The sequence below is a fragment of the Pseudogymnoascus destructans genome (genome assembly GCF_001641265.1).
Source record: "Pseudogymnoascus destructans isolate 20631-21 unplaced genomic scaffold scaffold_24, whole genome shotgun sequence".
Classification (NCBI taxonomy): domain Eukaryota; kingdom Fungi; phylum Ascomycota; class Leotiomycetes; order Thelebolales; family Thelebolaceae; genus Pseudogymnoascus; species Pseudogymnoascus destructans.
The window spans coordinates 531,303-554,295 of NW_020167543.1; the positions used below are offsets into that span (position 1 = coordinate 531,303).

General features: G+C 48.6%; 8 protein-coding genes across 8 annotated transcripts; 5 read left to right on the plus strand and 3 right to left on the minus strand.

Moving 5' to 3' along the window:
- Positions 1–53: 53 nt before the first annotated feature.
- VC83_08386 (uncharacterized protein) lies at positions 54–703 on the minus strand (the record flags this gene model as incomplete). Its single annotated transcript, XM_024471938.1, has 4 exons — positions 679–703; positions 336–622; positions 128–285; positions 54–60 (listed from the first exon to the last, which is right to left on the minus strand). Exons 2-4 carry the CDS (start codon positions 579–581, stop codon positions 54–56), a joined length of 411 nt encoding a protein of 136 aa, XP_024320685.1. The 5' UTR covers positions 582–622; positions 679–703.
- A 589-nt stretch (positions 704–1,292) lies between these two features.
- On the minus strand, positions 1,293–2,860 carry VC83_08387 (uncharacterized protein). The gene is made up of 4 exons (XM_024471939.1): positions 2,802–2,860; positions 1,953–2,678; positions 1,715–1,889; positions 1,293–1,658 (listed from the first exon to the last, which is right to left on the minus strand). Exons 2-4 carry the CDS (start codon positions 2,290–2,292, stop codon positions 1,469–1,471), a joined length of 705 nt encoding a protein of 234 aa, XP_024320686.1. The 5' UTR covers positions 2,293–2,678; positions 2,802–2,860; the 3' UTR covers positions 1,293–1,468.
- A 411-nt stretch (positions 2,861–3,271) lies between these two features.
- VC83_08388 (uncharacterized protein) lies at positions 3,272–3,723 on the plus strand (the record flags this gene model as incomplete). The annotated part of the gene is made up of 3 exons (XM_024471940.1): positions 3,272–3,285; positions 3,377–3,595; positions 3,666–3,723. The coding sequence occupies 3 exons, from the start codon at positions 3,272–3,274 to the stop codon at positions 3,721–3,723; spliced, it is 291 nt and encodes a 96-aa protein (XP_024320665.1).
- A 2,380-nt stretch (positions 3,724–6,103) lies between these two features.
- Positions 6,104–8,864, plus strand: VC83_08389 (uncharacterized protein). The gene has a single exon (XM_024471941.1). It carries the CDS (start codon positions 6,215–6,217, stop codon positions 8,729–8,731), a length of 2,517 nt encoding a protein of 838 aa, XP_024320666.1. The 5' UTR covers positions 6,104–6,214; the 3' UTR covers positions 8,732–8,864.
- Positions 8,865–8,941: 77 nt separating this feature from the next.
- Positions 8,942–10,843, plus strand: VC83_08390 (uncharacterized protein). The gene is made up of 5 exons (XM_024471942.1): positions 8,942–9,250; positions 9,319–9,355; positions 9,413–9,509; positions 9,574–10,514; positions 10,570–10,843. Exons 1-5 carry the CDS (start codon positions 9,151–9,153, stop codon positions 10,661–10,663), a joined length of 1,269 nt encoding a protein of 422 aa, XP_024320737.1. The 5' UTR covers positions 8,942–9,150; the 3' UTR covers positions 10,664–10,843.
- Positions 10,844–14,374, minus strand: SPT16 (global regulator of transcription). Its single transcript, XM_024471943.1, has 5 exons — positions 14,140–14,374; positions 14,004–14,088; positions 13,827–13,948; positions 12,163–13,771; positions 10,844–12,113 (listed from the first exon to the last, which is right to left on the minus strand). Exons 1-5 carry the CDS (start codon positions 14,314–14,316, stop codon positions 11,011–11,013), a joined length of 3,096 nt encoding a protein of 1,031 aa, XP_024320698.1. The 5' UTR covers positions 14,317–14,374; the 3' UTR covers positions 10,844–11,010.
- Positions 14,375–14,640: 266 nt separating this feature from the next.
- Positions 14,641–14,963, plus strand: VC83_08392 (uncharacterized protein; the record flags this gene model as incomplete). The annotated part of the gene is made up of 2 exons (XM_024471944.1): positions 14,641–14,772; positions 14,823–14,963. The coding sequence occupies 2 exons, from the start codon at positions 14,641–14,643 to the stop codon at positions 14,961–14,963; spliced, it is 273 nt and encodes a 90-aa protein (XP_024320739.1).
- A 384-nt stretch (positions 14,964–15,347) lies between these two features.
- ERG4 (C-24(28) sterol reductase) lies at positions 15,348–17,784 on the plus strand. Its single transcript, XM_024471945.1, has 3 exons — positions 15,348–15,867; positions 15,923–17,582; positions 17,637–17,784. Exons 1-3 carry the CDS (start codon positions 15,830–15,832, stop codon positions 17,646–17,648), a joined length of 1,710 nt encoding a protein of 569 aa, XP_024320699.1. The 5' UTR covers positions 15,348–15,829; the 3' UTR covers positions 17,649–17,784.
- Positions 17,785–22,993: the final 5,209 nt, after the last annotated feature.

The window sequence follows — 22,993 nt, forward strand, 5'->3', positions numbered from 1 at the left end:
TTGGATGGGATTTGCATCAGAGCATAGCCTACGAAGAGAATACTGATACATGTCTAGACACTCATCAGTGGCAGCCCATAGATGTGCGCATTGGCGCCAGGTCCAGTTGGGGAAGCTTACCGCATACTCGTTGCCCTGTAGATTCAAATCCTCTTCAAGAGCTCCCAATCGAGCCGCTGCAATATTGTTGCGGTCCAGGTAGTTCATGATGTACATGAGGACAATCATGGGCATGAGTCTCAAATCGATCTTCCTTACGAACGTCTTCTCTGCCGCCGCCCGCCGCTCTGGTGTCATGGCGGCCACCAGCGATAGAGGAGTGATGTCCGTCGGACACCCTCGGTAGGAGCGTTTTGGACATAGGGAGGGGCCTGCTTGTCCGAGTCCAAATGCTCCAGGGCACCCGTCTCATACTCTTTGTCGGATTTGGATTCGGTCTTTAGGTCGGCCTTGGAGTCGGCCTTGGAGTCGGCCTTGGAGTCGGCCCTGGTAGTCTCTGCGTTTGAAATATCCATTGCAACGACGGGGGGAGCCGACAACCTGTCGACGTCTCGCGAGAATATCAAAAGCCTTTCAGACATGAAAATAAATTCAACAGCGTTGAGCGGTATTTGGAGAGAGTCTAAACGGGGGAGGGCATCAGCGAATTCAAGGCAACATTACGTTCTTATACAGTACCAGGTGACGTTCACTCGACCAGGATGGAAGGAGCTGTGAGAGCTCTCTCTTGCACGTCTCACACATGGGCAAAGGCCGATGGAGCATGCGTTCACGGTGCAACACTGACTAGGTCTGCACGTATTCATCAAAGATCATCGGTGAGAAGCTACTGCATTTGGCCAAGTGGTGGGAGGGAATGCTTGTCTGCAGAGTACCAGCATAGTAGCTGTGCCATAGGCTATCAAAAGCACGGCCGTGCCGTCGAGGATGCCGCTCCCAACCACATCGGACCTTGATGTGTGTACGAAAGTATGCGGGGTTCGGGGTAGAGGTTACGGGGAAGACGAGTCTGGGGATATTTGGCAAAATGGTCCAAAATACGGAGTGGACAGGGTCAATCACGTGTCTGTACTTCCCAAAAGCCAATCCACTGTCACCCTCAGCTAAATCCGCGTGAGGCAAGTCTTTCATGACGATCAGCGTGTAGCATACCGAGAAAGTACCAACGGCCATAGAAAGTCGGGGATGACGCTCTGATGCTCTGGCGCCACAGTGATCCTCATGCCGCACCAAAAATAATCGCTCAATGAGCAGCATCACATGCTTCCCAAACTCCTGGGAGTAATGTAATCTCCTAGGATTAATACATCTGCCGATGAGACCAAATATATCATACATTGAAGTGCCACTTGCCCGCATAGTTTCATCACTATTCTCACATCGCTTCTTCCACGGATAAGAAGCGGAACGGCCCAACAGACGCTACCATCTCAATAGAACCAATAGCGCGGCCTATTTGAGCTCCCGTCTAGGTCTTGGACACCTGGAGTAGGAGGCTAGGTTTCCCAAACTTGCCCTGTATATGGAGTGTGTTGAACCGCATCACTTTCCTTGAAATCTGCCTGTTGGCTGAATTTCCGGCCGTAATGGGCGCGACACTGGTAACCCCGTCAACGACGCCTTCGCTGCAGGAAGGCGTTGTGAGGGAACCAGAGAAACTGACCCGGGTCAGCGTAGGAACCTGGATTTTGGGGTGGGAGTAGCAACAACATACCTCATGATAGGGTTGCTATCCGGATGAGAAATGGGAGATGAGAACGAACTATGTTCAGCTGTGGCGGTAGCTATCTGACCAAGTTCCGCGATATGCGATACGGGAGATAGGGCGGTGTCGAAAACCTGTGTGCTGTACCTTTTGCTGAGGGAAGTGAGAAAGGCGATAGATGAAACTGACAGGTCAGAAAATGCCGAGTCACTGATATCCTAGAGCAAATATGGAAGAGTGAGCATACCTGCGGTGTCGAACTCAAAGTGGTTCCACTTGGAGAAGTATTGCCCGACAACTCTATTCTCGGTGAAGATGTCGTCGAATTGCCACAAGACATTGCTCTTCGTCGCCGTCCCAAGGGCCAGCATGTCCATCGTCGCTCCCACGTCCAGAAACTCAGAGACATCCGCATCTGGGATCAATTGCGACCATTGCAATTGCTCAATTGGGTCTGTGTATCCAAACTGGGAGCCTTCCAAGCTGCCATCAGCGCGGGGCAGAAGAGAGGTGCCATATACACAGGAGGAAACAGGTTGACAAAATGTGGTGAACACGCCGAGCGTGCTGAGAACATTGGACCGCATCGTCCGGTATGAAACGAGTGATTATAACCGCAACGGAATCAGAAAAGGTGCCAATATGAAAAACGCACATGCACAGTGAAGTCAAAATGCCCGACTTTGGATATCAAACTTCTGGGTGCCTGGGACTCCCCTTATAACGAGCGAACCCCTCCACCTCCTTGCGTAACCCACAATGTTCATTTGGGGGTTAGCTAAGGAGGGTGAGACAATTGCCTCCGACGCCAAGTTGATGCAGTGTAATATTGATGCGCCACGGCGATTTTGTGGCTGGTCACTCATAAAAAGGGGTGGTCGCCACTTGCTTGGTTGGGCTACAACACTGATATAGCAATTATGACAGAAGTGACCAACGCCGACAATGTTATTTTTCCCCAGGTTTCGCACCTCTGTTGAAATGTCAGTTCGAGAGGAATTAATCCGTGATTTAAAAGAGATTTGAAGCTGCAAAGGGGAGGAAGATTGGAAAAGCGCGATAAGATGTCTCAAAATTATTGGCCTAGATGGCAAACCTGTCAGTTATTTTCGCGGCCGACCCCCCTTCCCTGCTATTTTCACCACGAGGTAACCCACAGAATCTATAAAGAGTAAAAGATTTAACGTATTTCACAGGCGAAGCGATCACCGGGGCGAAGCGATCACTGAACTTCCCACCTAAAATTGAGAAATTTACAAGATAATAACTCAACAACAACTTCATAATATATATTAAAAATGTATTTCTAGTTTTTCCTATTTAGTTGAATTTGTACCTAATCATCTAGGAATAATCTATTCAGTAGTTCTGAAGATATTAAGTTTAGGCACTGAAATTTAGACTAGGTCTTTATATTTTAATATCTACTAGTCTAATTGCTTTAAAGCTTAAAATAAAGGAATCTACGTGTAATTAAGGATACACACACATTTTTAGAATATATTATGAAGTTGTTGTTAAGTTATTATCTTGTAAATTTCTCAATTTTAGCTGGGAAGTTCAGTGATGGCTTCGCCCGGGTGATCGCTTCGCCTGTGAAATACGTTATAAGCTAGTTACTCTGTATCACCCCTGTAAAGTTTATCTCTGCCCACCACTAACCCCTTTCAGCTTTTCTGCCAATGTTATAATTTCCATACCACCACCATCATCACCACATCACAACGGCAATCTTGACGACGGTGACGAAGATACCGCTGATTCGCCAGCTTCCGCCCTCATTGTGGCCATGGCTTCGCTGCCTCTTCTCTCGGTGCCTGGCCATGGCAACGATTTCTACGAAATGGACGACGTCGCCCATGCCCTTGACGACTGGGCCGTAAAGGAGAAGTTCGTGAGACGCTGTCCGAGCTTCCTGGATTTGTGCGGAGGAAAGCTGCCCCTAGCGACATCACGGCAGCAAGGTCACGGCAGCGAGGTCACGGGAATTGCAGGAGTTATGGAAGGCGGTGGGGTAGATAAATCTTTAGAGGGTAGATGTAGGATATATAAATCCTTTACTCATAGGGTTAAACACGATCGACAACAGAACAGGACACCATCTATCTGGTACTCTCACTTCAAAATCACATTCAAAGATCTGCTCAACGCATGCATTCTATTATCTTTGACGACATCTGGCATTGTAGCTTTAAGCCAGCGAGCATAAAAGTCATGAGTTCCTCATAAAAAAAAGACCAGGCATTGTATCGAAAAAGCAACAAGATATATGCTTTTACTTTGCCAAACCAGATAGCCATCTGGGGCTTGACAACAAAAGAAAACGTGGCCGTCCATGACTGCAGTCAGATGCAGATTGAACGCCGGCGGATTTTTTTGCACGCGCTGAAGAACAAGTATACAAAGAAGTCAATCCTCAATTCACTGCCACCCTTTCCAAATGCCCGGGGAAGTTAAGTCTTCTCGAAATGTAAGATCGGCCTTGATGTACATCCGCCGTGCCGACATACGAGGTCAGCTTAGTTCTGGTTCTCTGGGCACTGGGCCTGGACGTGTCCGGGCTGTCTGCACTTGTAGCAAGTGCGCTCAGCGGAGGTCTCGGATGGGCAGTCTCTACTCAAGTGGCCGGTCTGGCCACAGTTGTAGCACTTCTGGCCCTGGGTGCAGTCGCGCGACATGTGGCCGACGCCACCGCACGAGTAGCAGGTCTGCTGGCGTCCACCGTAACCGCCAGCACCGCCACCGTAGCCAGCGCCACCGCCACCGTAGCCAGCGCCACCGCCACCGTAGCCACCGCCACCGCCACCGTAGCCAGCGTTCTGGTAACCACCGGCACCAGCCTCGGGGCAGTTGCGGGCAATGTGTCCGACCTTGGAGCACTTGTAGCACTCCTGGCCAGCTCCACCTCCGAAACTACGGCCGGCACCCATACCCTCGGCGGCGGGGTTGGCGCAGTCACGACTGATGTGGCCGGGTTGGCCGCCTGCAAATGGTATCAGCTGATGTGTGATGTATTGGGTGTTTATCAGCTAAAACTTACACTTGTAGCAGGTCTTGTCCTTTGGTCCCTCTGGGCACTCACGGCTCATGTGTCCCTCACCTAGAATTTGGTTAAGTGGAGGTCAAGATGTTAGGTAGTTGGGTTTACAAACCACCACAGTTGTAGCTATCTCATCGTCAGTCACTCATTCTCGGCAGTTCACGGAATTCGAACATACCACTTGGCTGGACCACGGGTTGGGCAGTCACGAGCCTGGTGAGACTGGTCACCGCCTATGGATATCAGTCAGTAGTGTTCGGTTGGTGGGTACGTTGTAGTATGAGGATGCGTATAAAGAGTTTTTTTGCCAGTACATTGGCATAACAATCAAGAGTTGGGCATCGATCTAGCATTCTCGCGGGAACATTGGCGCCAAATTAATCCTGGGCACAATGCGCTGCGAGGTTCAAATGACTTATAGATCATGTCGGCGCGTAACTCCAGCTGATTGAAGCGTATTCTTGGAAATTTATGCGGGTGGCGAAAATCGAGTGGTATGTGAGGGGTAGGATAGAAAGGCGACGATTTCACGTACAGTTGTAGCATCCACGCTGCTGCTGGGGGGCTTCTCCGTAGTTCATCTTGAATGATTTTGTGGGTTGAGTTTCTAGAAACGAAATGTCAAGTCAGCTTGGGTTTCCGGTGGTGTAATTGTTGAGGTTTTGCAGAGTTCAGAAGCCCAAAAGCGGGGGCAACGTGGAGATCGTCGTAACCAGGATCTTATTTGCAGCTCTTGAAGAGGGCGAGGAATAAATTGACATACGGTTTGGAAGTTGTAGAGGTTGTAGAGACGAAAATAAAATCGTCTGGGGCGTTATGAAGCCTGTATTTTGACCGAAGGAAAAATTTGAAGGTTCTTGTATTTTCTAAGAACGGCTGAGCAACGAGAAACTTGGGTTTTCTTTTGCAAAACCTCGCCAAACTTCTTGAAATGCTCCCAGGATCGATTTGTGGAAGGCGCTAGCAGGGAGAAGCGGCGAATGGGGGATTATGATTGGCGGAAGAGAGAGTTCATGTGGGTATCCAGGGCGGTGAGCTTAAATAGTATTGGAAAAACAACTATCCGGGATAAAGTTTATTGTAGTTGAGTACAAAGATACAACGTACATTATAAAGAGAAGGAAGGAACGACATGTAAACAAATCACTAGGCGGAAGAATTAAGGAAGACAAGAGCATAATATGTAGAAAATAGTATATACGCAATGCTCGAGGAATAAATGTGTGGTAAGGTAATACTCTGGTGAAAGCCGTAATGTAATGGTAGAAATATACTGGTACGTACCTCCGATTTGACAAACTGGTGGCAAGTGCAAGTGCTAGTACCAAGTCATGGCAAGCACGGACCATCACGTTATTCCCAGCCTCATCACGCGAATAATGGCAGGTCTCCACGCCAGATAATCCACCCCGAACCATTCCCCACGTTGACATCTGCATGCCCGGACAACTCATAGACTCTTGCGGGCCATGGATCGGTGGAGCGAGGGGCGCCTGGCGTTGTTTGGAGCTCTGGGAGAGATTTGCGACCGTGTGGGAGACGACGATGCGAGAGGTTGGCCTCACCTTGCCCCCAATACCAATCATGGGATCACAGCTGACAGTAACCCTCCCGAAGGCCTTGCACAGTCCATAAAGAAGCCAAATGGCGCGACATTTATTCAAAAGCTCCGAGAGCTCCAGCAAAAGGCTGACATGGCCGATATTATCACAAAGGACAGCCATGCTGCCCGCATTCACCTAGCATTTCATGATCCGAAAGTACTCGTCACGCAGCTCCAGGAATTGACGTGGAAGGCCCAAATACTCGATACTCTGCATAATAACGACAGCGATACCACTTCCACAAACGCCATCGCAGACCCAAGACTGAAGGAGTTGGCTGTCCGTCTCGAAACCCTGCGCGAAAAGGCCCAGCTATACGATAAGATTAATGGGGCTGCAAAGCCAGACACCAGCGATATCCAAAGCCGACTCAACGACGCCTTGTCCGTTCGGAAAGAACTTATCTCCAGGTTGAGACGGGTCCGGGGAAACAGGGCCCAGTGGGTGCAATACGCACATAGCCTCTCAAAACGGCTCCAGAGAAGGGAAGCAACGTTGGCAGAGCACGGCTTGCTCAATGGGGTTCCTTTTCAAAACAAGGGCAGCGGATTGGAGTGTCCTACGGCCTCCGAACCAGAGATTATTAAAAAAGAGCCTCGAGCGACCGACCAATCGCGGGTTACACCAGACCTTGCGCCCCCAAGGCTGAATCGCTCTCTGTGCCTGCCAGGAACCACGGATGATAATGATCTTGATGGGGACACCATGGTGGGAACACCAAGTGCAAAAACCCCGAAGCCAGTGACGCTGCCTCACGCTCATGGGGAGCCACAAAGTGTTGTCAGGGCAGTACCGGAACGCGAGAAACCAACATCCTCTCATACGGACCCTCGAAGTAGTTCTGGACGACCCGCACAACTCGATCTGTTCCACACCGCTGCAGTTGCTGCAGATGAACGGCAACAACTGCCACAACTTGCCCCCATGGAGGAAGTGTCGCTAGAGCGCGATGCGACCGCAAATAACTCTCCCGCCTCCTCACAGGAACACCACACAAGTTCGACACAAGGTGAGGCGGATGACGTGGGACTTGATCTACCCACTGGCCTTGACAATCACCCCGCAGTAACACCATTTACCAAATACCAAGTCGAGCCTTCGTCAGATCCTCCAGTTGTTGTATCGGCCAGGGCTGTACGGAAACGGAAGGCCCAGTCCTCGCCACAAAAGGTCAAGATCAAGACAGAGATCGAGCTCAACAGCCCGGTCGCTCTCTTCGGTCTCAGTACCTTGGAACCACAAGAGAGCTTGGACCTCGATGAAATTGGCCAGAAAACTATTACGCCAAAGAAGAAGCGGCGGGTTGACGATCCCGGGTTTGGTTTTTTGGGAGATGATGACACCGATACGGATTATTATCACTACAAGCATCCACCCGTATTCAATGACGGTATAATAAGGTCGCCCATTCTAGGGGAACCAACCACGCCGCATATAAACCCACGACGGGATGCTCTGAGGATTGCTGCCTTGCAACCCAAAAGTTCTAATAAGCCGATCCTTCCTCGCACCTCAGCCAAGTATACACCTGCTAAACGCCTTAGACATGCCGAGGCTCCAGGTGAAGTCCCCTTTGCAGAAGACGGCGAAAATGAATCACGGATAAACGCATCGGCACAAAATCGCAAGCTTCAGGGGACAAAGATTGATGCTTGTCAGCGGTTGTCATCTCTACTCAACACAACTCCGCCGAATAGTTCGGCATTCCAAACTCCCGGCAGTAATTCTAATAAGAGAACGCCACGCACGGCTGGGCGTAGTCATCGTTCTACAGCAGAACGCGACAAAATAAGGGCGACAAAGCGCATAGAAGCATCCCGGTATGCTTACGAAGGTCCTGACGACGAACCTTTTCGAGCAAGGCCGCTCTGGCGATTAGGCCTTGAGCATTTCAAGGTCAACCCAGATCATAATCAAGGGTATGACTATGCCTTTCGAGATGTCGTGAGGGGACGAGAACAACGAAAATGCCTTCCCGGGTGCACAAACCCAGAATGTTGTGGCAATGGATTCAGGAAGTTGGCCGAACTTACGACGGGTCAAGCGAGGAACCAGTCTTCAGACATGGACACTGAAGACGAGCATCTCCTGGAAGACTTTCTCGGTGGCAATATCCACAGGCTACAAGCTATGACTGCGGATGAAAGGCAGGAAACACTCATCCAGGCCAAAGCACGAGATCTCGCGAATAAGCATGGCAAGCATCGGCATGCGTTTGAGAGACGTCAGAGTCCACCAGGGTTTTGGAGAGCAGACTTTCCCACTACTCAGGAAGTTCAGTCTGACCGTGCGGAGGCTGCAGATTTTGAGAGGGAATTGGTTCGAAAGAGATATGAAGACGTCGTGCGCGGAGGAGGAAAGTGGATGTTTCGTGATGAATAAGCTTTGATATCCAGGCATTCGGGCCACAGTATAGACTAGAATTGCTACTACTGTCATGTATCTGAACTGCATGTCAATAATACAATATTAATACCTTCAGAAGTGCAATTATTCCTGTGTTCTGGACATTAAATTTGATTTTTGATTTGTCTACGATAATTCTCATCCAGCGGTCCTCAGCGACCACGTGAAGTGTGGCTGTGAGATGGGACCCCTCCTACTCTCCGTAGTTGCTTAACTTATGTGTACCCACCAGAAACCACGCTAAGCCTGGAATTAACGGATGCCGTCAACGTCGCGCTCCGGATGCAAGGGAATAAAGCAACAATCTTCGAACATAGTCCATTATCAGTTCGAATTCGCATTCGCCCTACATTGATATCGATCGCGCAGTGCCGGCCGCACATCTCATCGATACCATGGCGGACACAGGACCAGAATTAGATCATGACGACTCCATCTCCTCCCAAGACCCCCATAACAAGAAGACCAAGAAGATAAAGAACAGGAGACCAGCAAGTGCGTCTACGGACCCCCCGGCGATGAAATAATCGAAGATGTAGGACTGCGCTGACCCAGGACAACAGATACGGCGTTCAGACAACAACGACTGAAGGCATGGCAGTAAGTCGAAGACCCTTATTCGCCTCGACGACCCCTCGAGCTGATACGAGACCACAGGCCAATTCTCACACCGAAAACCGTACTACCTCTCTTCTTTGCCATTGGCATAATCTTCGCACCCATCGGGGGGGCGTTGTTGTACGCCAGCGCACAGGTATGCAGTCGAAATCTTTCAAAGGGTTTCCTGTCGCAAGATAAACTGACAAGATACAATATAGGTCCAGGAGATCAGCCTTGACTACACAAACTGCTTCGACCAGGCGCCAAACACAACGAAGATAAATGAAGAAATGCCCAAGGGGCTGGCGACCTGGCATTTCCACGACATGGTGAACACGGCCCCGAAAGCGCTTTGGGCTAAGCAAACAATCTCTTACACCTTTCCGAATGGAGTGGTACTGGACAATGTCACGCAGTGCTCTCTCGTTTTTGATATTCCAGCGCCGATGAATCCTCCGGTCCTCTTTTACTACCGTCTCACAGACTTCTACCAAAACCATCGCCGTTACGTCAAGTCCTTCCAGGCGGATCAGTTGCGTGGGGACGCCGTTGACAGCGCCACCATCGAATCGTCGCTCTGCGACCCCCTGCGCCTCGACCTACGCGGTCGCCCTTACTACCCCTGCGGGCTGATTGCCAACTCCATGTTCAACGATACATATACCTCACCTCTTCTCCAGAATGTACAAGGCGGAAACGGCGAGTCTAAAGTGTACCAGATGAAGAACAATAGTGGAATTGCTTGGGACAGTGACAAGAAGCTATATGGGAAGACAAAATACAAGCTAGACCAAATCGCGGTCCCACCGAACTGGGTGATGAGATGGGGAAACAGCTCGGACTATACTGAGGCACATCCCCCACCAGACCTGGAGAACGATCAGGCATTCCAGGTGTGGATGCGCACGGCGGGTCTCCCGACATTCAGCAAGCTGGCCCAGAGAAATGACGATGACGTTATGATTACCGGAACATACCAGGTGGATATCAACCATTTCTTCCCAGCTAATATATATGGCGGCACCAAATCGATCATTATCTCCACGCGCACGGTTATCGGAGGCCGTAACCCCTACCTTGGCATTGCCTTTGTCGTCGTTGGCGGACTGTGCATCCTCCTGGGTGCCATCTTCACGGTCACTCATCTCATTAAGCCAAGGTACCGTACATTCGCATTATCCCCCCACGCAGTTCCAGATATTAATTGCAAATAGAAAACTCGGCGACCACACATACCTCTCGTGGAACAACGACCAGCCCAGCACTGCGACGACGACAGGCCGTGAGGGCGGGCGTGAAGGGGCTTGAGCGGTGGGTTAGTGCCAATTGTACATTATGATCATGATTCATCCTTTTCCTCATCGTTCGGCGCGGTTGGTCTGTTTCTGGGTTTTGGGTTTCGACACCATACGTGTTGGGGAGATGAGGTTACTTCCTAGTTGTTAAAAATAGTTATTCAGTCGATGAGAATTTATAGATGCGCAAGACCACGTAGTAGCTGATCGATTTTCGCCCGTTATTATTCTATCTTACAAATTGCATGCGCCGCTATGTGTGTCAAACGCCTTTCTCCGCCGATCACCCCGTAGTCCAGATAGATATCCGCCAATTTGGAGTCAAGAGTAAACAGAGTCTCTTTGGTCCATCGCCCGTGCTCAATGCTTCCTCTTCTTCTTTGGCGCATCATCCTCGCTGTGCCCGCCTTCTCTATCCTTCCTCTTGGCCTTCGCTTCCAGCTCGTCCCAGTCATCGCCCTCTTCCTCATCACTTGCTTCGCTGCCATCTTCAGACGCCTCTGCACTAGCCTCTTCATCAAAGTCGCTGTCGTCCTCCGAGCTCTCCTCGCTGGCCGCAAGTTCTGAGTCAGACATCTCAAACGCAGACTCTTCAGATTCGTCATCCGCATCTTCTTGGTCCGATTCAGTAGCGAGGAAGGACCATCCGCCGTCCGCAAAGAAGGCATGGGGGTCTGCCGTCACGGTCTTCATGATCGTAGGCCAGTTCAGGTTGAGAGGGCCATCGCTGAAGGGGATGTTGACTGAATCGAGCCACTCTTTGACGTTTTCGAGTGACTCGACTGGGATTGTGTTGATGTGTGCTGGAGCCCGGTGGAAATCCTTGAACACAAACACCATGTCGAAGTTCTTTAGGCCGAATTGGACACGTTCGAGATGCGCAATCTCGATATCATCCAGAGTAATGACCATGAAGGGTGGCTCAGTGAGCTGCACCAAACAGTCGGTAGACGGCTGGCAGAAAACGTTGGACCTGTATGGCACACCGTTGAATCCAAGCTCACGGAAGGGGATATCAACGTCGACATTCTCACTCTTCCCGGCATCGGCGATCTTCTGAGCGAAAAGCTGGAACTGGCGATCAAGCTCAGCACGGCGGCGGCGTTCCTCTTGCTCAGCCTCAAATTCCTCCTCATCGCCATACCTGTACTTGCGCTTTCTGTTTCCAGTCTCATCGAATTGAATATCTGTAGCTTCACGGTAGAATTGAACATCCTTGGTCTTCTTCTTCCCAATGAGAATGGGGTCCTTGAGATGAACATGAATGATCACGATTAGTTCATGCTGGCAAGGCTGGAAAAAGAGATGCTTGACGTTGCTAAAAAGGATATCCACACGATGGGCAGGGTTGAGTGGCGACTGGTAACGGAGACCGTTTTGATGGATCTCAACCTTTCCTGGCACGCGCTTTCCGTCCATTACTGGACGGATGAACACGTTGTCCATGACATTTGGTCGGCGATCTATTCCATGTTAGCAATGGCTCGCTGGATTGGCACCGATTTGACGTACTCCTGATCTCAACGAGTTTATCCTGCTCCACTACATCCTCCATCTCTTTCTTCTCCTGTTCACGCTTTGCTGCGTCTCGCTTCATGTTGCCAATTTGATTGGCAATATCTTGTAGGCGATCTCCATCGTGCGAGCGAAACGTGAGACTGCGAACAAAATGCGCTGAGGCATCCTCAAACGGTTGATCATCCTTCCTACCAACACCTTGGCCAGGCGAAAGGAAGTTCACTCGGAGGTATGAGAAGTCTCCCTCGTCACTTTTGCTAGCGTTCTTGATCGTCTGGATGTGGAAGGGCACAGGTCTTCCCATAATGGGGAGAACGACGGTTGAGTTCTTCTGATCCATGACTATTGCGAGGTCGCGAACCTTTGGCGGGAACTGGTTGTCGCGCTTGTATGATTCAAAGCGCTTGAACTTCTTCACAGCAACGCCGTTCTTGCTGTCAGTCGCCTCGGCATATCTCGCAAGGCCTTCTTCTTGCTTCTTTTGCGCCAGCTCTTTTTGATGCTCACGTCTTCGAGCCTCGGCGCCCTCATCTGCCTGTGTTGTTCGCTCTGCGCGAAGTTTGCTCTTGACAATGTTTGTGGTTGCCACAGCGCCAACCTTGGAGTCTTTCTTCTCCTTGGGTTTTGGTGCCGGCTCTGCTTCCTCGTCGTCTTTGAAGAAGAATGAAGTGGCGTCTAGATCTGACGGAGCATCGCCAGTGAAAACGACTGCGTCCGACGCTGCCACGCGGACGGTGTCCGAGAGAACTAAAGAGTAAACCTTGCTCTTCTTGTCCTGCGGAGAGGGGTTTTCGATGTCGTTGAAGCCAGTGGTCACGCAGAGTGTCATACCATCTTTCAGCGTCCGGGTGCTCTTCCCGTTAAGAAGCAACGTCGAGTCCTTCGTCTCGATACCAATACCTGCACCCACGTTCCTGAGGAAGTTCTTCTCCAGCTCCGGTTTCTTCGCCCTGACTAACGACATTGCCTTGCTATAAATCTCCTTGACCACTGCGCCATCGCGAGTTTCCTTGAGAACCAATGCATGAACGGCAAGGAGCAACTTGTAGTTGCTCTCCTGGGACTTATTTGGGTCCACAAGGTAGGTACGTGCAATCATGGAGCAGTATGTCTTGTATCGAAGCCCCACAGTGGCAAGAATGACGCCGGCGTGTAGATTCTCGTCATCGGTCTGCGCTGACATTTTCAGGTCGAATTTCCCGCCGCTCTGGATGATCGGCCCATGTGTCCAATCAAGTTGTCCTGGCTCGAAGTCCGTTGGCATCTTCTGGTTGTTGGGCAATTGGACGGTGGTCCAGAACTTCGTATCGTCAATCTTGTTATCAATCTTCGTCGCCAAGGTGCTGTGCTTCACCTTCTTGTCTTCGTCCAGGATATTCGACATCTCTTCGACAAAGTATGGGTTCATCAAAGCAATGCATGCTTTGGAAGCGTTTCTCATGGCGCGTAGCTCGTTCTCGTCTTTGACTGCAAGGGCAGCTGCGGAAATTGCAGGCGCCACATCCACCTCCTCCACATCCTTCGAAATATCACCGTAGACCCTTTTCCATTCATCGATAAAGGGTCCGTTGGAGGTGTCCTTGGAAAGAACGCCGACTTTTTTCTGTGGTCGGATCGTCAGCTGCTGTAGATGTGCCACAGTGTCGGTTTGAACTTACACCAGCAGATTTGATCACATCTGTGATCTTCTGGAAAAGCTTCTCGTTTTGGTCGGCATCCTTGCCTCGCACGAGGACCTCCAGGGGGATCTTGCCGCCTTTCAAAGGCTCCAAATGTTTGGCTGGTACATGTCAGTTTGGATGACCTCAAGGTAAATGTAGGAATTGGAAGCTCACCTTTCTTTGCCGTGGTAACAACGTAGAGGGTATCAAGAGTGAAAAGGAACAGAGTTGCTGGGAACTCATATCCCAAAAGCCAGAACTAGATAGGTCAGCGAATTTCTTGTCCAACAGCCGTATTCTGATCGCGTACATGAATGGCGTTGTTTTTCTGAAACTGTGCGCTCTCCTCAGTCTTGCCCATGAGGATGAGTACACTCGAAGCACCGCCGAATACAATGTCGCCAGAACGCTTGTCGGCCTTCCATGATGAGACGAAGTGGCCGAGTCGCTCCTGGAACAGCTGGCTGTCAATCTTGATCTCTGCCATGATGATGTCGAGCTTCAGCAGTGGCAGAGGAAGAAGTTGAAGATTGGTTGAAGAAAGTCGCGCGGTGGTGAGATGAGGCAGTTGTAAAGTGGTTTCGCGACGACGTGATGCGCTAAGCCGCGTTGGGGCGTGAAATTGAATGGGATCACGTGCAATTCACTTGGCCACTGGCCTAGCCTGCATTTTAGCGTTTTAGTGGGGAAGAAACATTTCTAAATTTTGGCGCTGTTTTTCGAGGTGGGAGCGATATGAGTCCGCACAACTGCGCACTCCTCACCACGACGACTACTTTGGAGAGAATTCACTATTGCTAGTGGACGAACGATGGCTCAAGGAGAAATCAAGTCGAAGCTGGGTTCGGCAAAGGGCAAAAAGCCAGGCGTCGACGCAAAGAAGGGTAAACGCACTATTGCGCCCAAGCGGAAAGACCTCGTCAAGAATGCAAGAATGATCAAGGTATGCGACGTGATATCTCTACGGTGGTTTGCATAAACTAACAGACGTAGAAACACTCGGGTGGTCTCACGGCCATGACTGAAAGAACTTTGGGCTCAAAGGCTGGACATTTGGAGCTCTTGAAGGGTGGGAAGAAGAACAAGGACATGAAGGCAGATGTGCCCAAGGGAGGGTCGAAGAAGTTTGGCTGAGCGGCTTTTCGGATTTGGTGTCCGCCATATCTATGCGCCATATCCCAATCACCGTCAGCATGGTACCACAGATGAGCCCCAAGAGAGCGGTTAAGAAGACTGGTGATGGGAAAACACAAGGCCCTGACAAACTGAGGCATCAAACCATCCGAAAGACTACAGAGCGACGGGACTGTTACCGCCGAGAACCTATGCATAACGCCCACTACGAGAAAGTTGCAGCCGAAACGAACAAAAAGTTGGGCCTACACAGCTCTCGTCAGCTCGAGGGATTCGGTCGCGGGGTTCTCTGGTGCAAAATATAGTAGTTCGCATCCACAAGGTGACGGAATTGGTCTCCATAATGGGCTAGAATTTGATCTATAATCCTTCAATACACATTGTCCCAGGTGTTACAGGTTGCAAGCCACTGTGAATATGAATATGAATATGTAATATGTATCGGTGCTACTCTACACGAACCGCAAAAACTGCATCTTGTTCCTGCCGTCGTTTTCGTTTTCGTATTCTTAAAAGCGAACTTATCCCCCACGGCCCCATCCTCCACTATGGATTTGCTGCAAATATATCCAAATAGGAAAACAAACTGTCTGGCTACATAACCCATAGCCTTCGATATACTGTATGTATGCTGTGGACAAATTCCTTGTCACAATCTTGGCTGTGGGTGTAAACGAAGCAAACCTGCCAATTAAATTGTCGACTCTTGGCTCGGATCCATTGTTTACGCGCTTGTCCCTGTACAAGCGGACTGCACAAGTCGTGTCCACTTCCCCTACTTTTTTATACATGTCAAGAACCCCCCTCCTTGAGGCTGTTTTGGCGACTCGTGGCTTTACTTAAGAAGCTTCATCACTCCTGCAGAGATGTCGTCTGGACGTTATTCACTACGGGCTACGCCAAAGTAAGTCCTCTGCGAGGGTTCACAATTCCATTGACACTTACTGACCACCTAGCAGAAAGACGAGCCACCCGGACTTCGTAGAGACTCCTGCTGCGCGTAGATCCAATCGCCGCAAATCACAATTCCCCGAGGACGAAGGCGAAGACCCTGCGCCTGCCACCGAAAGCATAAAACGCGATAGCCTCGAGCCACGACGAACAACGCGTGGGAGCAGCATGGCGCGATCGTATTCTGGAGAGGTGTCGCCCGCCGTGCCCAATGGCAATGGCAACGCCAATGGCAATGGGCAGGTCACGAACCGTCGTGCTAAGGCTACGGATGGCTCTGCGACGAATGGCTCCGACGCGTCGGAAAAGATTATGGCAGTTGAAGGGTGGCAACCAGGGTTGGACCCTAAGATAGACTACAGCGGCCATATGGAATTCGGGGGTTCAGTTGGCGTCACTACCATGATGATTGGATTCCCGACCCTGATGTACTACATGTGGATTGGGGCAACATATTACGATGGAAAGTTTCCCACACCTGAGCCTGACGAGAGCTTTGTCGATTTCGCCAAGCACATGGGCAATCTGGTGTACGAAGGCGCGTTTCCGTCGCTGAAGGCCTGGACCATGTACTGGGTATTCTTCGTCGCAGAGGGGGCTTGCTACTGCTTGCTTCCAGGTGTTTACGGTTACGGCAAGCCTCTACCTCACGCTGGCGGAAAGCAGTTGAAATATTACTGCTCGGCAGTGGCTTCGCTCTACACCACGGCCATTGTTATGGCTGGCCTCCACTTCTCTGGCATCTTCCCACTTTACACTATCCTTGACGAGTTCGGACCGCTCATGTCGGTGGGAATCTTGACCGGATTTCTCGTCTCGATTGTTGCCTATGTCTCGGCACTGCTCCGCGGCGCCCAGCACAGAATGACGGGCTACCCCCTCTACGACTTTTTCATGGGTGCTGAGCTTAACCCCAGAATGTTTGGGATTCTCGATTTCAAGATGTTCTTCGAGGTCAGGATCCCATGGTACTTCCTACTCCTCCTGTCATCTGCTACGGCCGCAAGGCAGTACGAGAACTACGGCTATGTCTCCGGCGAGGTGTGGTTCCTTATCATGGCCCACTACCTGTACGCGAATGCATGTTCCAAGGGCGAGGAGCTGATCATCAGCACTTGGGATATGTACTTTGAGAAGTGGGGCTTCATGCTTATCTTTTGGAACTTGGCGGGCGTGCCCATGACTTACTGTCACTGCATCCTGTACCTTGCAAACCATCACCCTGACACCTACCGCTGGAACCCATATGCCCTTGGTGCCCTGTTCGTCACATACCTCTTCGTCTACTGGGTTTGGGATACGACCAACAGCCAAAAGAACCGTTTCCGTGCCGAGGAGACCGGAAAACAGGTCATCCGTAAGGCATTCCCACAGCTTCCATGGCAGGCTATCAAGAACCCAAGGGTGATCAGGACAAAAGATGGCCACAGGATCCTGGTTGACGGCTGGTATGGCAAGGCTCGCAAGATTCACTACACCTGCGACTTGTTCTTTGCTCTATCGTGGGGCTTGATCACTGGCTTCAGCAGCCCATTCCCGTGGTTTTACCCGGTCTTCTTCGCAGGCATGATTTCACACCGAGCGTTGAGAGATATTCAGAAGTGTAGAGCAAAGTATGGGGACGCGTGGCTGGAGTATGAGAAACTCGTTCCATATCTTTTCATTCCGGTAAGCAGTGTTCACTTTGTCCCCCAACGCTGTTCTGATTCTAACTTGTTGCAGTATGTCATTTAATCTGTTCTGGCCTCGCTGGCTGTATTATTATTACCTTCTAGGGGAGATAAATTCGAGTTTAATGAGGTGATAATAGTTGATTAGTTGTAGATATAATTCTGTGTCTGTCAAAGTAGCACAGGTAAATATAATTACATTAAAACATAATAATGTAGAGAAACATATGACTGCTGTTATAGATCTTTCTCACTCGGCTAGTTTATATGAATTTTGTAAGGGACAAGTGAATTTCGTGTAATCGCAGTGTTGCCCGAGTACTACTCAGAGTACTACTCAGAGATCTTCGAGTAGAGTACTGTTTTTTGGGCTCGAGTAGAGTAGTACTCGAGTAGTACTCGAGTACTACGAGTACTACTCGAGTATAAAAATGAAAACATGATTGATAGCTATATAGACTATGGAAATACAGTAACTATGCATCCTCATCTTCCTCTGAATCCTCACCTGCTGATACCACGCCCCAATTCTTAAGACATATAAGATATCGTAGTGTAGATGGTGCTAATCTGTTCCGTTTCTTTGTAATAATATCGCCACCAACACTAAACACTCGCTCAGATTCCGCTGATATAGCAGGAATTGCTAAATGATCTTTGGCAATTGCGGCAAGTATTGGATATTGGTATTGCTTACTTGCCCAAAACTTGAGTATATCAATTTTAGGCCCAAGAGTTGGCTCGTTCATCCAGCGCTTCCATTCTGGATCTAAATCTGGCTGCCGTTGTGAGACATATAGCTCATCCTCAGAATCAGACTCTGTCTTCTTAGAATTCTCATCTTCTAATTCCTCATCTTGGATACTTTCCATAACCTTTGCTGCTTGGATGTCTAATGCCTTGCCTGAATATTTATAATAACAGTCTTGCCATTGTGCTTTTGCCCACCTTTTTCACGTGTCTTGAATGCTTTTTGGCCAAATAATATCAAATACGTTAAAGTTATAACGTGGGTCGCATATTGTAGCTATAGTTGAATGACTCCGCTGTTGATTTGTTGCAAGTGTATAATACTCATAAGCTTTTTTAATGCTGCTAAACAAGCATCGTATATTGTGCTATTCTCTGTATATCCAGCTTTAAAGACTTTCAAGCTTTTGCGTCATTCTCATATACTGTATAACAGCATAATTTAAAGTAGGATAAGAAGAGCCTTGTAGCTTCTCTGTTGGGCGTATAAAGATATAGAAAAAATCTAATAATGCCTTCATCGTCTGCCAATTTTTTGCTGTTAAAGCTATATCTTTCATACTTAAATCAAGCTGTTGAGATGCACAGAGAGCTGTTATTGGACCTTGTAATCTTAACGCTAAATGAAGCATATAATATGTTGAGCTCCATCGTACTGGCATATCGAGGCTAAGCTGCTTAAACTCAATATTTGCAGCTTCACATTGCTTTTTTAAGGCATCCTTCCATTGTCGTCAGTTGCGAAACACATATATATGATGCCGGAACTCAGGCAGCTCCATACTCAAGGCGGTATGCGTTTGGCTCATCTGCTGGTACTGCCTTTAACGATGTTAAAGCAGCTTGAACAGCAAGGTTTATAATGTGCCCAATACATCTGACATCGCCTTCTTTTGTTGTATATGCCCATGGTTGCTGTAATGTAGTTTCGTTCTTGCATGCTAAGTTCTCATATTCTGAGAGCATGGTAGTGTTTGCAGAAGCGTTATCACGAGTGATAGTAAAAACTGCAGGAGTAATACCATAGTCGTCTGTAACAGCTATTAACTGCCCTGCAAGATATTCACCAGAATGGATTGGCTCTTGTAGCTCAATAACATCTAAGACTGTACATCGTAACTGCCACTTATCAGAGATCCAATGTGTTGTTACGGCAGCGTATTCAGAATAGTTGCGTGCAGACCAAGTATCAGTTGTTAAAGATATCCGTCCACCTTGTGCAGTATGCTGCTGTAATTCAAGTTGTAACCTTGCTTTATGAATGCAAAATATCCGTTGCAAGTCTCTTGCAATTGTCGTCCGTCCAATTACAAGTGTTGTTGGATTTAAATGGCTAACAAGCTGCTGGAAGGATAGACTCTCAGATGTACGCAATGGTAGGTTATTAGACACAATAAAAGAGAGTAGAAGCTCTCTAAATTTTGACGAATTTGGTGCATGGCTAGGTACTTTGCGAGGCTGGAAGAATGTAGCTGTAGTTGAAGAAGAAGGCTGTGTATCTCCATCTTGAACATGCTTTTTCTTATATTGTGCATGTATTGCTGGATGTTGTGTCTTTAAATGCTTCCAAAGATTACTCGTTGTCTGCATCTTTGTAGGTTGTGATGGTGTATAATGTGCAATGTGGCTGCAAGCACTTAAATGATATTCTTAAAGGCGCATTATCAAGAATAGTACGAGAGTATAGACCCTTTGCAAAGAGGATTGAGTCAGAATCTGGTAACAGTTGGTCTTGAGGCCATACAGGCATGCGTACAATTGGTAGGGGCAAGAGTGGATCTTGAGAGGCATTCTCATATTCGCTCGGGTAATCTAGGGGCGGCGTTGATAGCGAAGACTCGCTCATCTTGACGATGGTAAGTATCACAGTAATATTCAAGTCATTGAAAGCTTCACTTTGCCTATGCTATAATTCTGTCTACGTCCTTACCCCGCTCTCTTGGCTGTCTTGGCAACTACTCGAGTAGTACTCGAGTAGTTCAGATTTCTTCGAGTCGAGTACTACTTGAGTAATTCCTCGAGTAGTACTCACAACGAGTAGTACTCGGGCCACACTGAATCGTCGTGACCAACCTTGAGCTTCGCTCAAGGTTGGAGTAAGCGAGTTGCGGCACTTCATGTGAGAGGAAGCGGGTTGCGGCAACTCACAACTTGCATATGTTCACCGCTACTCTTTACCAAAACCTTGAGCATTCCCACACATAGTATTTTATATAGTAATTAAATGTAATTCATTCAATGGAAGAGTCTCGTCCATCAAATGCCTGTGAATGGCTAGCAGCAAACCCCTCTGAATCTGCAGGTGTTGCTAGTCAGATTTTTAAGGTCCCTAGGTCAACTATACAGTCAAGAATCGCCCGAGCAGCCCAGCAGATGAAGCGGCCTTATGGGGGTCAGAATAAGGTGCTTTCTACTGCTCAGATAGAGACCCTTAAGAAGTGGATTTTAGAGCAGTATCACCTAGGGCTTGGAGCGAATAGGTGTAACGCTGACTTCTAAATGATAGAAGACACAGAGGTTCTCTTGCGTAAGGGTTTACTTATCAGAGGAGGCAGGGGATCAGACACAAAGGCTTCAAGTAACACGTTACTAGTATATAACAAATACTGTATTGAGTTGAGCACGAAGCTCCTATCTAAGGAAATACTATCTACTTATATAGTGGCGTCGTGCCTAGTGGACTCTTGGGAACTCACTTGAGTCCTCGGAGTCCTGGACTCTTAGGACTCTTCTCATCATCCTGCGAGTCCGTCACGTGCCTAGTGGACTCCTGGGAACTCACTCGAGTCCTCGGAGTCCTGGACTCTTAGGACTCTTCTCATCATCCTGCGAGTCCGTCACGTGATACTTTCGGAACTACTATTCCCCGCTGCCCCTCCAGGTACCAGGGCCGGTCTCATGCGACCTCCCTCCTTCCTGTCCTGTAGTTGGCCAGCCTTCTTGTTCCGTCGTAACAATAGGAGTATGGTGTTTACTGCAGTATGCCAGCTCCGGAGCCCACAGCCTCCACCATCACAGAGCTGGCTTACTAAATATATAAGGAATAGACTGGCCACGGTCCGGTCCGGTCCGGTCTTTTAATGGTGAGGGCTGTTTTACGGTCCAGTCTTTTTTTTTAGGACTGGACCGTGAGACAAAAAGACCGGACTGATAACATTCTAGTCTTTTTTTTAGAGTGTAGACTGTTTGCTAAAGTTGAGGTCCCTTTAAAAGACCGGACTGATAATAGTCCAGTCTTTTTTTAGAGTGTGGACTGTTTGCGAAAATTGAGGACTGTTTAAAAGACTAGACCGTTCGGTCTTTCCTAAGAACAGTCCGGTCCAGTCCAGTCTTTTACATTATAAGTGGGGGCCACCACATGTCATCACATGATATGTTATTAGGAATAGCTTTAAGTGCAATCGAATATTAATAACGTTACCATTAAGTGTTACTGTACATGCATTTTGAGGTATAAGTTGAAAATAGTATAACTATAATAGTTCCATTTACACACTGTTAAATAATTACACGTGATTATATTTACACGTGATATTATATTTACAAGTGATATCATATTTACAAGTGATATCATATTATTCAATCAAAATCGATCATAGAGTAGTCAATTAGTTATGACTTATAACGTACATGTATAGCGAAAGCGCCAAACAAGCGAAAGCGCCAAAATGATGTGGTGACCAAACCCCCCAACTAAATGTTAAATTCCTCAACAACAAAACATGCCCCATAAAAACGATGAAAGCCAATTAGTGCTAGCTATCCAGGCTATGCAAAGCGACCCAAAGTTACGCCTTCGAGTTGCTGCTAGGATCTATTCTGCAGACCACCGCAAGCTAGGTCGTCGTCTAGAAGGTGTACCTTCACGACGCGATATCCAAGCCAACTCACGGAAATTAACTAACCTAGAGGAGTCCGTCCTTGTTCAGTATATACTCGACCTAGCTGCCAAAGGGTTTCCTCCTCGGCTGTCTGTTGTTGAAGATATGGCAAGTCGACTACTTGCAACACGCGACGCGTCACGCGTTGGGTCGCGTTGGGCTTCAAACTTTGTTAAGCGGCGTGTAGAGCTCCAGACACGCTTTCAGCGCAAATACGACTACCAGAGGGCTAAGTGCAAAGATCCAGAAGTTATTAATGGCTGGTTTGAGCTTGTGCGTAACACAATTGCGAAATATGGTATCGATGAAGCAGATATCTACAACTTTGATGAGACTGGGTTTATGATGGGCGTTATCTCAACTGCTATGGTTGTAACAAGCTCAGACGGGCGGGCAAAAGCAAAGAAGGTACAGCCTGGTAATCGGGAATGGGTTACAGTAATCCAAGGCGTTAGTTCTCAAGGTTGGGCAGTACCACCATTTATCATTGTTGCAGGCAAAAACCACCTTACATCTTGGTATGAGAATAGTGGATTTTCAAGCGATTGGGTGATTTCTGTTACTGAAAATGGCTGGACTACAAACGAGAGAGGCATGGATTGGATTCAGCACTTTGAGAAGCATACAAAGGCCCGGAGTGTTGGTGGTTATCGCTTGTTAGTCCTTGATGGTCATGAGAGCCACCACTCAGATGAGTTTGAGGAGTACTGCAAGGAACACAACATTATTACGCTTTGTATGCCTGCTCACTCTTCTCATCTACTCCAGCCACTTGATG

Bases quoted from the DNA above. Each gene is read 5' to 3' on its own strand.
- VC83_08387 (XM_024471939.1), bottom strand. From the start codon at position 2,292: ATGCGGTCCAATGTTCTCAGCACGCTCGGCGTGTTCACCACATTTTGT. The intron at 1,890-1,952 runs GTATGCTCACTC...CTGACCTGTCAG, and splicing joins CTTTGAGTTCGACACCGCAG to TTTCATCTATCGCCTTTCTC. The intron at 1,659-1,714 runs GTATGTTGTTGC...GACCCGGGTCAG, and splicing joins GATAGCAACCCTATCATGAG to TTTCTCTGGTTCCCTCACAA.
- VC83_08389 (XM_024471941.1), top strand. From the start codon at position 6,215: ATGGATCGGTGGAGCGAGGGGCGCCTGGCGTTGTTTGGAGCTCTGGGA.
- VC83_08390 (XM_024471942.1), top strand. From the start codon at position 9,151: ATGGCGGACACAGGACCAGAATTAGATCATGACGACTCCATCTCCTCC. The intron at 9,356-9,412 runs GTAAGTCGAAGA...ACGAGACCACAG, and splicing joins CAACGACTGAAGGCATGGCA to GCCAATTCTCACACCGAAAA. The intron at 9,510-9,573 runs GTATGCAGTCGA...GATACAATATAG, and splicing joins TGTTGTACGCCAGCGCACAG to GTCCAGGAGATCAGCCTTGA.
- SPT16 (XM_024471943.1), bottom strand. From the start codon at position 14,316: ATGGCAGAGATCAAGATTGACAGCCAGCTGTTCCAGGAGCGACTCGGC. The intron at 14,089-14,139 runs GTACGCGATCAG...TGACCTATCTAG, and splicing joins AGAAAAACAACGCCATTCAT to TTCTGGCTTTTGGGATATGA. The intron at 13,772-13,826 runs GTAAGTTCAAAC...ATCCGACCACAG, and splicing joins ATGTGATCAAATCTGCTGGT to AAAAAAGTCGGCGTTCTTTC.
- ERG4 (XM_024471945.1), top strand. From the start codon at position 15,830: ATGTCGTCTGGACGTTATTCACTACGGGCTACGCCAAA. The intron at 15,868-15,922 runs GTAAGTCCTCTG...ACCACCTAGCAG, and splicing joins TCACTACGGGCTACGCCAAA to AAAGACGAGCCACCCGGACT.